Raw genomic sequence first — 13,022 nt, 5'->3', positions numbered from 1 at the left:
GACCAGTTGAGAATGAGAAAGTGGTGCTCCTTACAAGACAGAACCCCCAGAAGATCTAATCTGGGTCCTTCTGGTCATCCCAGAGAAGGGAAACTCCCAGAATCCGAGAGTAGGGGTGGGGTTGGAGGTGACCAACAGAAACACGCCATCAAAACCCATTGATTAGGTTGCATTAAGCTTTATAACAACACAGTTTTCATTTAGCCGGAGAAATGACAGTTTAGTAACAGCTGAACAGAGTTAGCTCCCCACGCACACATTTCCAATTTTACTAGAACAGTTCCTGGACCGGGAGACCTGTGAACAGGGTTTATGTCGAATGCTGCATTTTAATCAAATACGACTAATGGGAAGGGATACTTTAATCAGTAGCCCTTGAAGGGGGTTGTCTCAGACAGCCCTTGCTCCCCCCCACCCCCATAAACTGATGTAACAAGTGGAGTCAGCCCTCTTGTCACTCCCCAAAATGTGCTGTCTGTGAACAGAGCAAATGAAGCAAGAGATGACCACGAGGGCAGATGGTGGGCAAATAGATGATGGTGACTGGTACCCTGTTCACTGTGTGGCTAAGGGTTATTCATAACATAAGACATGCCAACTTTCTGGTCCTTGCCCTTCTGGGGACCCTGAGGGACAGAGCCCACCCCAAAAGCATGTTTCAGAACCAGGTGCTTGGGGAGAGAGTCTGTAGGTGTGGAGACCTCCCCCCCAGAGGACTAGCTGTCTTTTCCGCTCCCAGAGATGGCGTTCACCTCTACCAAGCCCGGGGCTCTGAGCTTCGCTGCTGCCACGCTGCTCGAAGAGCAGCCCAGGGGCTGAATCTAACACGAGGGCAGGAGCTGAGCTCCAGCGCCCTGGGTGCTCATGAAGAGAGAGACCCAGCCCACCTTGGAGGGCTCTTAGAAGGAAGGTTTCCAGGGGTGTCAGCTTTTTGGGGTGAGGAATGTGCATGCCCCTCCCTTTATAAGGTGTGGAGGGAGGAAGTCACAGGGTTGTGGGATGAGATCTTTCAGGAAGGCCAGAGATACCTTGGCTGAGGTCCCTCCCCTAGGAGTTCTGGACCACTCAGCCACAATTAGCATTCCAGAGAGATGCCAGAGCAGGGTTCATACAGGAGGGCCTGGGCCAGACACAGGGCTAGAACTCAGGCTTCCCACAGCAAAGTGAGAGCCCCCAAATAGACCTTCCTTTCTTTGTTTCACTTAAACAAATATTCATGGCACTGTCTCTGACCTAGACAGCTATTCAATCCTGTCTTCAGACTCTATTCAACCATAAGAGACAAGAATTAGCAGTAGATCTTGGTGGCCATCTGGTCAACCAGATGCTGCTGCCCAGGCAGGCCTGGCTGCTCTGTAGGGAAGCAATCCCAGCTGGACGAAGGAGGAGACCTAAGTGACACTCCAGCAAGGCTGAGGCTGCAACCCTGGGGATTCGGGACTCAGGTAAGGAGTCTCCTCAGCTGCTCCCTAGCCTTCCCTCACATCTCTAGCCTTATTTGTCACCCTCTTCCTGCTCCCACTGGAAATCTTGACCAGTCATTTGGTAAAACATCATGTTGAAGGGCTTGTAGAATTTCCGCAGTCTGTGGATCACATCCGGGTCAATGCGGGGATGAGTCCGACCTTTGCTCTTGCCTAAGCACCTGGGGGCGCCGCTGTCTTCTGGCTTCTTGAGGCAAGGGAACCCCTTGGTTTTATTGAAATAGAAATGCTTCTCAGTCACAACACGCGTGAGGCCTAGAAAATCCTGTACTTTGGCCATTTCCCCGGCGGGGTCCACGATGAGCCGCTCCCCGCTGACGAAGAGGATCTGGGAGAGGGGGAAGAACTGCAGCCAGTTCTCCAGGTGCAACGCATACAGCCCTATGCGAATGGCGCTCCAGGAGGCATCGATCAGGCCCAGGGTCCGGTTTTTGAAGGCCAGCACCTCGAAGGTGGGGATCTCGGGCTTCTTTGACAGGGTCTGGGTGTAGTCAGAGATGGCCCTGGTCACAGGGTTCCTCACCACCACGATCAGTTTGATGTCCTTGGCCATGGAGTGGATGCGCTTAGGTGCCTCATTTGTCACAAAGTAACTCGGTGTCTTCTCCATGGTTATCTGCCCATCCACGGTCTTAGGCATCACGTTTCTGGAAGAGGGAGAAAAGGAAAAAGAGTGGTCATTCCTACCCATAAATACTTTAATTTTGCACGAAACGTGTGATGTAAATAGCTCGTGGGGAGCTACCACATAAAATTCATGGATCAACACTTGTGGTTCTTTTTAACTATCTGCCCCTCTAGGGTTCTGATTGTAGAATCCTCAGAAAAGGCAGCATGAGACTCATGGGTTCATGGCTGGGAGCCTTATACACCTGGGCTTAAACTGCTGCTCTATTTCTTACCAGTTATATTTAGTCTAAATATACTCTTAATTTCTCTATGTATTAGTTTTATAATCTCAGAAATGGAGATAATAATGGCACCTAGTTCCCAGTGCAGTATGAGGATTAAGGGAGATAATGTTTGTAGAGCATTTAGCATAGACTCAGGCACATGTAGGAGCTTAATACATCAAAGTTATTATTATTGTTGTAGCGGCTTTCAGAAAATGTTTGCGCTCAACAAAACCTCAAAGATTATCTAGTCCAGGGGTTGGCAAACTACTGCCAGCCTTCTGTTTTTGTAATGCCTGCAGCTAAGAATGATTTTAAATCTTTAAATGGTTGGGGGAAAACCAGAATAATAATAATAATAACATTTTGTGATGCATGAATATTACATGAAATTCACATTTCAATGCTCATAAATAAACTTGCGTTGGAACACAGCCACACTCTTTCCTTTACGTGCTGTCCCTGGCTGATGTTGCACACAGCAGGCTTGAGTTGCAATGAGACCATGTGACACATAAACCCAAACATATTTACTCTGGGCCCTTTAAAAAAGTCTGCTGTCTCCTGACCTAGTACAAAGACCTCACTGTGCAAAGAAGCAAACTGGAGCTCAGAGAAGGAGAATGGACAGGCTCTGTGACATCAACAAGTTGAATCACATCCCCGAATCTTATCCTAAAACTGACCGCGAGTTCACCTGAGAATAAAAGGGCATATAGCGTGAAAGCATCCAGCATAGTTTGGTTCTATGAATGGGATTCCTTCTTTCTTTGTTCCAGGGTTGCAGGTGGGCCACGGACTGACCCCACACCAGGGCCATGCTCTCACTTTCCTTCCCAAGGTTGCTTCTATCCCAAATTCACCCCTCCATCTGTGTTCACCTTCAGGATGGCCTCGTCTCATTGACAGCTTCAAGATACTAAAGGACTTGGATGCTACTTGTCCCCTAGCCCCCATGTAGCAAGCTTACCAGTGAAAAGGGGAGGTGCAGGACCCTATTATACTAAAGTGACCAGATTTTAACATTGGTAAAGCAGGACACCATTGACCCGGGACCGGGGTTCTTGATTAAAAATTTGGTCTATATGGAGCAACAAAAATTTTCATAGAACGCAAAAATAGTATTGTAATATATATTTTTAAATTTCAACATAAGTACAATTTACAAATATAATAAATAAAAAATTATGTATAGTATTATTTTATTCTTTGGCATATTTCTCATTTGAGTGAGTTTTTTTTTTTTTAGTAGATTTCTGTCATTGTTTAAAAGGTCATGAATTTGCCGTAACGTAAGTCGTAAGTGTCACTTTCAAGGCCGGCGCTAGACTTTTTGCCGCCACTATAAAATATAAATAATACGAGTACTGTCTGCTAAATTCAAGAAAATGTATGTATTTATGAAATAAATAAATTACTTACCTAAATTATCTGAATAGCTGATTTGTAATGACATCACTTGTTTAACTAGCTTACTAGCACGCAGTACGATGTGTATCGTCTGAGAGACAGTTAAAAAATGTTTTCGTCGTTGCCAATCACAAAAAATGCCATTGTTCATTAAGTCCAAACAATGGTGGTCGAATTCTAACAACTGATCAACAATGCGAACTTTGATAAGCAGTTCTCGATAATCAGTTCTCAACAATTATTTGTTATTATTAAAGTTTAACATTATAAAATTAACAAAAATAATATAAAACTCATATCCTGGCTAAATAGCCACATGGCCGCCGAAAACCGTATATTCCCTTCCCGTTCTCCCGCCGTTCCCTAGCTTGTCGTCCATTCTTTCCAAAAATCGGGACTTTTTTAAAACGCTGCGGGACGTGGGACAAATTGTTAAAAATCGGGACTGTCCCGCCAAAAGCGGGACGTCTAGTCACCTTATATTATACCCCAATTTGCTATAGGCATCTGTAGACCAAAATTAACTGACGGTAAACCCATTCAATACCTGTCAGTTCAGCCGACCATCTGCCACCACGTGCTCCATTAAGTCTATTCACTTCCAAGTCTTGCACCACAGTGGTACATTCAGGATTACACAAGGCCTCTTTGTTATAATGACATGCTTTTAAATGTCTCAGCTAATAAACCTTAATACAGATGAAGATCCCTTAGCTTCCCCTACCATAATTAAATTTATTTACTATCGCGTGTGTAGAGAAAGAATGACTTTTCTTTTATCTCTAATTCACATGCTCTGTCAATAATTAATTGCTACTGGGTTTTGAGCTTCATCAGCAAGCACTGTTATTGAGCAAGAGGAATGGCCTGGCAGAGAAATTCACAGGGCTGGTGTAGTTAGGCCATAATGGTTGGGCAGCACGGAGTTTTCTGATCAAAGCAATAGCCTTGGCCATAATCATGCTTATCTTGGAACAACATATTCTTCAAAGTATTTTGAATGTCTTTATGCTCATGTGTCTGTCTGGCTTGCACTAGATTTAATTGTCTCATTTGAAGGGACAGGGCTAAGGAGCACAGCCTTTGGGAGTTGCATGTGCATAATTTCAGAGTTCTGACTACCCAACGTCATCTCGATGAAGTTGCTTAACCCACTTTGAGCCTCAATTTTCTCATCTAAAAATCAGGGTTAATAAGAATCCCTCCCTCATAGAATTGTAATGAAGATGAAGGTGATAATGCAGGCAACTCACTGAGAACAGTGCCCAGTAATGCCATGATTTTTAAAACCTAAGCCAGGTGCACAAGGTCATTGGCACAGCAATTCTTAGAGAAGAACAAGGAAAAAAACCATTTACATTTGACCCAATGGAAAAGTTGAACAGCATGGGAACTAAAGAGCCCATCTAGGAAAAAAGGATATTCTGACTCCAGCCAATGCCACCAGACCACTGCCTGACCGGCGGGCTGTGGCCTGCGAGGAGCTTCTATTACGAGCTCAGCCAGCATTAGGGACTGGTCCGACTTCCCATTCTTATTTCAGTTGGAGAGAGATACTCTCTGAGCATGAAACTCACGTCCTATTATGGAAATATTAAATACGTGTTGAATCCGTAAACACCTGAAGGTAGATTCTTATATGGCCCTTCGCAGAGTTTAGTCCAGATGTGTTTTTGCCTTTTGACTCTGTTGCACTTTTCTTTCGTGCAAATGCAGCTGCTAGGTTTCTCTTCTCACCTGTCCTTTGAGTTCACGTCTAGACCTCGGTGTTTGTCTTCCCATTCCCCCCTTCCAATCCATGTCCTTCACTTTGGCTGAGTGCTGTCTGTGGTCTGTCAAGATCTTTGTGGATCTCAAGTCTTTCATCTGCAGCATCTGGGATGAAATGGTACCCAGCCCATAAGCCAGTGTGAGGAGGAGAGGACAGGTGTGCCTCACTCAGCGCTCGCACAGAGGGAATGAGAGGAGCTGCTGGAGAAGGTAGAGGGGAGCCTAGGAGCCTAAATGGCTTTGTGTTACAGTTGAATTAAATCATGTAATTTAGGAGAGTTATGCATTTGGGGCAAACATGACAAGGCCATCTCATTGGGCCAAAATGTAACTATTGAGTTGATGGGAATTTTTCCCCAATAAGAAGTATCCAGAGAATGCTTGAAATCTGTGAAGTAGCAGTTCTCCATTCCCAAAAGTGATTTCAACTCAGTTACAATCATTCATTCATTCATTCATTCATTCCATAATTGCTCACTTCCATAACTGACAATATACCAGTGAACAAAACAGAGTCCATTCCTCCACAGAGCTACCAGTCTAACTTCCACATCTGATCAACGGAGAGGTCTTTATAGCATCACATGTATAACTATTTTAGTCAACAGAGCAGATAGCGTTACTATCCCAGTTCTACAGAGAAGGAAACAGACTCAGAACCTAAAGGGGGTTTTCAAGGTCTCCCCGAGGGACCATGTTGGTTTCTAAGCTCACTGGCCAAGCAGAAGTAACAGTACCAGTGCTAACACCAGCTCCTGGAAAACAGCAGGTGCTCAATAAATACCCGTTGAATGAATTCTCACCTGGGCCCTCGATCTGGCAACTATTTCTGTACCTCTCCTAGTCTCCCTCTTCCTGGAAAACTAGAGGAGCAGCTATCCTACTCTGACAGACCAACTTCTCCCCAAATCACCTTTGGAGCTTATCCCCAGCTACCTTCTCAGGACTTCTCACCCCCAATTCTCCTTTTCTCTCCTGGTGTTAAGTAAGTCCTTCTTGACTAGATCTGATGTTTTGTCATGCTGCTGTTCTCACATCCTGGTGTGCCTGAGAAACAGAAAGAAGACCAGTCACAGCACAAGGGAGTGAGGAAAGGTAAGAAAGTGAGAAAACACGTTCATTGCGTGGGCAGGAAACTGATCGTGGAGAGCCTCCCCGCGCCGGGAAGATGCTGGCGCTTACTCTGTGTGATGAGCAGCCACCAAAGAACAGTGAACAGGAGACTGTGACATGATTACCATCTTAAGAGATGCTCTGTAGCTGCTTTGCTGAGAACAGACAAGAGTGTGGCAAGAACAGACGAAGGTGACCTGTTAGGAGGGCATTTCAGGATCGCAAGTTGGAGATGGTGGTGGCGCCAACTCCTGTGCAGAGTGCTGAGTGGTAAGATGTGTTTAGAGTCGGATGCATTTTAAAAGTAGGGACGACAGTCCTTTATGATGGCTGTGATATGTGTGCAAGACAGAGAGGCATCCTAGCGACTCCAAGATGGTTGGCCTGAGCCAACAGATTGGAGAACACTGGGAAAGAGGCCGGTTTCGGGGGAAGGTACCAGGTCTTGCTTAGTCATCTGAGGGATCTGCTGCACACCCAGGTGCAGGTGTTGAGTGATCACCTGGATCCAGGAGCCTGAAGTCCATGTTGGAGGTGGACATTCGTGTCAGGTGCGCACAGTCCACCTGCCAGTAGAAGAAGGACCTACCTTTCTCTTGAATAGAAAAGGTGTTTAGGTGCTGGGTGTGCAAATTTTTTTTTAAAATTCCATTACAAAGATTTTCACTAACTCCTTTCTGTTCCCAAAGTCCTTGATGTCTCTCTTTTACAGAGCTTAGAACAACGAACGGTCTCTATGCCCTGTCCCAAGGCCGGCATGGCGGGTCCCAGCCCCTAGAGTGCAGGCAATGCTTCATTCACCTTTGTATGCCCAGTGCCTGACACAGTACCTCCCATGTAGTAGCTGCCCCATCACCACCTATGGTTGTTGGAAGACATACACATGAAAGGATCCCTGGGAGTCAGGAGACCTGGGGCAGCTTGGGGGCATGGCTCCTCTGAGCTGGTTTTCCATGCCTGGGCGCCCAGGCTTCCGAGTTCCACGCCATCCCTGTCTGAAAGACCACACGCTCAGTGTGGAGCATATGGTGAGAAAACACTGCGTCTGGGCTTGGAACAGCTCGTTCACAGTATCTGGGGTGCTCAGAGCAGCCGTGACACCAGCGTCAACACACAGTCCTGAAGCAAAAATCTTTCCCTGAGACCACACAGCTGCTCTCGCTGCCCCAAATGTTTATGAGACACTCCACATAGCTCGCCCTGCCCCCTTTGCTCCGCTTCTGGTGGCGCTCTGCTGAGTCCCAGCCCCATCTGAGTGCAAGTTCTCGTCTGGGGCCTCACAGGAAATGATGCTAATGGTAGCCATGCACTAGCTGTCACACACCGTGCACTGAGCACTCTATGCTGTCTTCTGTGGTTGAGATTTCAAATCCTGCCAGCAGACCAGGGTCTCTAAGCATCTTCGGACCTTGGACTCTACAGCCTCGTGGTCAAGAACGTAGCCTCTGGACTTACTGAATCGGACCCACTGATTAGCTGTGTGACCTTGGGCAAATTACTGAACCCAAGTCCTGTGTGTCTGTTCTGTCACCTGGAAAGCAGGCATTATCTCATAATCCCATCGCACGGGGCTGGATGAAGGTCTCAGTGAATTAGTAGTGAAAAGGGTGCCTCACATTCTGTAGGTTCTCGATGCACTACTGTAGCTTTCAAACAACTGTCTTAAGAAGGTACTACTACTACCCCCGCCTTGGACATCAGGAAACTGAAATGGATTAGTTTGCCCAAAGGCACAAGAAGTGGAGCTGAAATATAGTCCCAGGCCTGTGTCGCGCCATAGCCCAAGCTCTTAGTCATTGCTTGGCAATTTGTAACTAAACCACGAGGCTCAGCAAGGTGACACGACTGGCCCAAGGTCACACTGTGGTAGGTGGCAAAGCTGCACCTTAAAATGGGACTCATTCTGTGTGTTGTCAATGCGGGCTGTCACTGACTTACCACTGGGGGTTACAGAAACCCATGCTGGAATCCCCAGAAATTCCTCCAGATCAAGCAGCATCATTCAATTTGTGAGATCTCTCTCCAGGGCCCCCTCAGTGGAAGCAAATGGACCGTCATGAATGCCCGGGGAGAGAGCAATCACCCGTGTTAGCTGTAAGTGCCCATTCTTGCGAAGGGTCAGCTGCCTCTGCATTGCTCACATTAGAGGTACTCGGACACCTCACATTTTCCCTAACGCGTTATCCAGTAGAACAAATGGTGCATAAATTAGCAATATTTTCTGAGCTCCCCTGATGAACTGTAACCCAAGAGAATGGGGGTTGGAGCAAGGGCATGGGACCTCGGGGGTCTCATCTCTGAGCCATACTTGCTTTGAGCAACTTATTTCCCTCACCCATCAAGTGAGGATAACATGTACTCATTCCCAAGGAAAGATACCAGGCTTTCTCTCACAGAGCAGGTCCTGGTAAATGTCCCGTCTCAGTACAGCTGGTGCCCACAGTGGGTGCAAGCACACCTGTATGTTGAGTGCATGAAGGAGACAGCTCTGTTCAAATTCTGAATCTAAATGACTCTTCCTGGTGGCCTAATGCATGCGTCCCTCTGTAAGAGATGGGTGCCCAACTCTTAGAGCACCAAACAGCTCGTGCTGGGCATACATGGTATGGATTACTAGAAATCTCCTTCTCCTTGCCACCCCAAGGTGCCCGGACATCTGAGAAGCCTTGTTGCTGGGCAGGTCCTGGCCACTCTATGGGGCTCATGACTCCAGCTGCTCAAGTCCTAGGCATTGCTTCCATTTCTCCCTGTCATCCGACTTCTCCCAGTGCCATCACCACCTGCATGTTTTGATTTAGGAAGCACCAATGGATAGAAAGCAGCCATGAATTCCACGACCCTTTGCAATGAACTTGTGATTCAGTCATCGGCACTGAAGCCATGTTTCTGAAAGGTCGCCGTGTGTGTGTTTATATGAGTTTTTATTGATTCCATTTGTGAAATGCTTGGCATCTACAGGGACGTGGCCGTCCCTTGCAATAATGTTCAAGCCCAGAGGCTGGGAAGCAGGGTTCGAAAACCTAAGCCATTGCCTACCTTCAATGTCAGCTCCCATCCATGCCCTCACCCCAACTCCCCCTCCACACATCCTCTTTTTTTATTGGGCCATTGCACCCCAGAGGTTCTAAGACAAGACACTTACTGACTTAGAATGAAGGCAATTACAGAACACCCTTCCCCTGCCGTGACCGGAGGCGATTCCACCCAGAGCTCACCTCTCTGATACACATTCATACTCACTCAAAGACTGACCCCTGCAGACCCTCACACACCAACTTCCATTAGTGGTTTCATTGTATTTTCTTTCCTCAGGCTCAGCATTTCAAGGGACAGGTGCCACAATTTAATGATGACTACAGAGGTGTCAGCATGCCCACATGGGCACCTCGTGCTCACAGCTTAACAGCCTGGACAGGAGGGCTCCCCTTGGGAAGGCTGCACTCCAGGTCTCCCCACCTCACCTCTCACTCCCCGCTGTGTGGCAGCTCCTCTCTATCTTGGGGATCCTGCTAGTTGCCCCACCCTGCTTGCTCAGCTGAGTCAGCCTCTGTCTCCCTGTGGATGTCTAGGCCTCCTGCCTCTAACTGTGGGGTCACTTCAGCCCTGACCTCAGAGTGATGAAGGCGGCTGCTGATAGGTCAGCTTTTCACTCAGGTCTTGCCTTTGCTTGACCAGCCCCCCCCGCTCCCCCGCCCTTTGCTTTGTTCCACCTGCTTCTCAAGTTCTCAAGACTCTAGCGCGTGTACTTCGTGGAGGCCCTTCACTATTGCTTGTCCAGAGCATTGCTTGTTGGCCGTCCGTGGTCATGCCTCCTGGGCCTGGGGTTCTGCCCACTTGGGCAAATGTCCTCCAGCTGCTGCAGAGGATGCATGTGTTGTCTGCCCCTGGGACCTGGCTCTGCCATCCTCATTGTCAAGGACTTTGGGAAACGTGAACCTCATTTTCCTCCTTGTATACAGCAGGGAATCCCAAGCGAGACCTATCTCAGAGATTATTCATGAAGGTTGAAAGGCTGGTGCTTATGGTTCTGCTGCGCACTGAATGCTCGTGTCCCTCCAACATTCCTGGTAGGTCCTAATCCCCGTGTGATGGTACTAGGAGGTGGGGCCTGAGGGAGGGGATGAGGTCACCAGGGTGGAGTCTCATGAATGGGATTAGTGACCTTATAAAAGAGACCCCAGAAAGCTCCCTCCCCCGGCTGACATGTGAGGACACGGGGAGAAGAAGAAAAGACACCCTCTATGAACCAGGGAGTCCTCACCAGACACCGAGTCGGTGAGCAGCTGGTCTTGGACTTCCAGCCTCCAGAAATGTGAGAAATAAGTATTTGTTGTTTAAGCCATCAGTCGATGGTGTTTCTGTGAGAGCAGCCCAGACGGACTAAGAGCGAGGTGCCGGGAAGGAATTAACTGCTCAGCACGCGTGCTAATGAAGGCTGCTATTGGACAGCGGCCTGTTTGCCCACCGCGCGTTCACAGAGCACACCGTCTCAGGACCTGTGCTCCTGAGCTCATTTAACTTTGGCCCCAGTGCATCCTTCAAACAAACTTTGCTTTTGTAAGTAATTTGTAAAGCTTCTCCCTGGTGATCCAAGGAGCCCGGCCAGCGCAAACAAAGCACATGCCATTTCACTGGCCAAAGGGTTGCTTGGTTCAATTCATGCTCCGCCAAGGGAACTTGTGAAATAAGTCAGTCCAGATGGGAGCATCCATTCAATGAGCACAGGTGTGAGCAGTGCCAGCTGTGAGAACAAGCTGGGGTCGCACTGCGGCCCCCGGCTCCCAGGTGTGGCTGCAAGGATTCTGAGTTGGGGAAACCTGCAGTCTGTGCTGAGGGATTGCGGCCCAGCTGCCCCTTCCCTGTGTTTGGCCAGAATTTCAGGACAGCGTCTTCTACAAATACCCACAAATACTCAGGCCAGAGCCCTCCATGTTGTCCTTGAGACAGTTCCTTTGCAAAGCTGCTTCCCCAAACCGAGATCTCCAGCTTCCATGCTGTAAACCACACTCATAAATTAATTACTGGGTCCTACCGTGTCTGTATGTAGTCCTGACTCTCACAGCTTGGGGCTTATGAAATACTAAGCAGATTTTCAAACCAATCAATCTGATCCTACAACAGAGGAAGAAATGACGGATGATGGAAGAGGCTCCGTGCACACCAGAGAGACAGACACAGACACGGACACACACTGCGATGAGAAAATGGAAGGTTCTTAGGGTGTCAGATATTCATGCCTATCGATCCCCTGTGGAGTTCTCTCTCTCTCTCTCTCTCTCTCTCTCTCTCTCTCTCTCTCTCCCTCTCACTCTCCTCTCTGCTCTTTTCATAATTGGCTTTCTCAATATTCAGTTCTTGACTCAAACATCACCCACTCAGAGCACGATCCCTTCCCCTAGGCAGCATCTGAATTCCTTCTCTGTCCTCCTTTCGTTCACTTCAGAGGGCGGGCGCATCGTTACCTGGAGTTATCCTGCTTATGTGCTCATTTCCTCATGCATAGTCAGTCTGTCCTCCTAAAGAATGCAACTCCAAGGAGGGAAGGCAATTGGCACTTTCATTACCTGCTGTACCCCAGCCCCTCACACAGTGCCTTAGCATCAAGTAGGTCTCAATAAATATTTGCGGAATGATGGAAGACATAAAGGAAAGAAAGCAAAGAAGAATAAATGAAGGTAAGAGGAAAATGTGCCCAAATTGAGGCACAGAATTATACCCAACCCTACACTGCAGCACCCACCCCTCCCGCCAGCCCGGGTCCTGCCCACTCCTAGTCTTCCTGACCGGCCACAAGGAAGGGCACCACTGTCCACCATGCCACTCGGCCCGAACCTGGGAGCCGTCACTGATTCTTCTTGGCCTCACCTCCCCAGCAATCTAATCCCAGGAAGCCCTGTCTGCTGCTGCTATTTCTAACATATAGCTTAAGTGTAACCTCTCCTTCCCATCCTTCCTTTGGCATTGCTGGGCCACAGCACTGCCATCTTCAGCATCCCCCAGGCTTGGCCCCCATGGCACTATGCACTGAGCAAGAGTGAGCTTTCCACAGCTTGCTGTAGCCGAGAGGGAGGTAGGGCAGCCCAGATGGTAATGATCCTTGTGTGCCTCAGTTTCCCATCTAAAAAGGGAGATTTCAATGATAACAAAAAGATTTTGTTGATATTATTGAAGATTGAAGAGTGAAGGTTGAATTGTCTATCCTACCTAATAAAATAGCAATATGCAAATTGACCACATCTTCGCTACGCCCAAGCCATGCCCACCAGCCAATCAGGGCAAGTATGCAAATTACCCAACAAAGATGGCGGTTAATTTGCATACGTCGAGGGAGGGAGGAGTGAAGACTGAAAAC

The 13,022-nt window shown here is 48.0% G+C and overlaps 1 protein-coding gene across 1 annotated transcript in view; it reads right to left on the bottom strand.

Annotated features, from left to right (window-relative positions):
* Positions 1 to 1,494: 1,494 nt before the first annotated feature.
* HS3ST4 (heparan sulfate-glucosamine 3-sulfotransferase 4) overlaps positions 1,495 to 13,022 on the bottom strand; it is a gene marked incomplete at both ends in the record, with an annotated part of 342,682 nt that continues 331,154 nt past the window's right edge. The window contains one exon of the mRNA XM_079759630.1: positions 1,495 to 2,131. Within this exon, the coding sequence (XP_079615756.1) occupies positions 1,495 to 2,131 (637 nt within the window). The remainder of the gene's footprint in view (positions 2,132 to 13,022) is intronic.

This window comes from Cnephaeus nilssonii (genome assembly GCF_951640355.1).
Source record: "Cnephaeus nilssonii genome assembly, chromosome: 2".
NCBI classification, from domain to species: Eukaryota; Metazoa; Chordata; class Mammalia; order Chiroptera; family Vespertilionidae; genus Cnephaeus; species Cnephaeus nilssonii.
The sequence above is the reverse complement of the archived record's forward strand: the minus strand, read 5'-3'. Positions and strand labels throughout refer to the sequence as shown.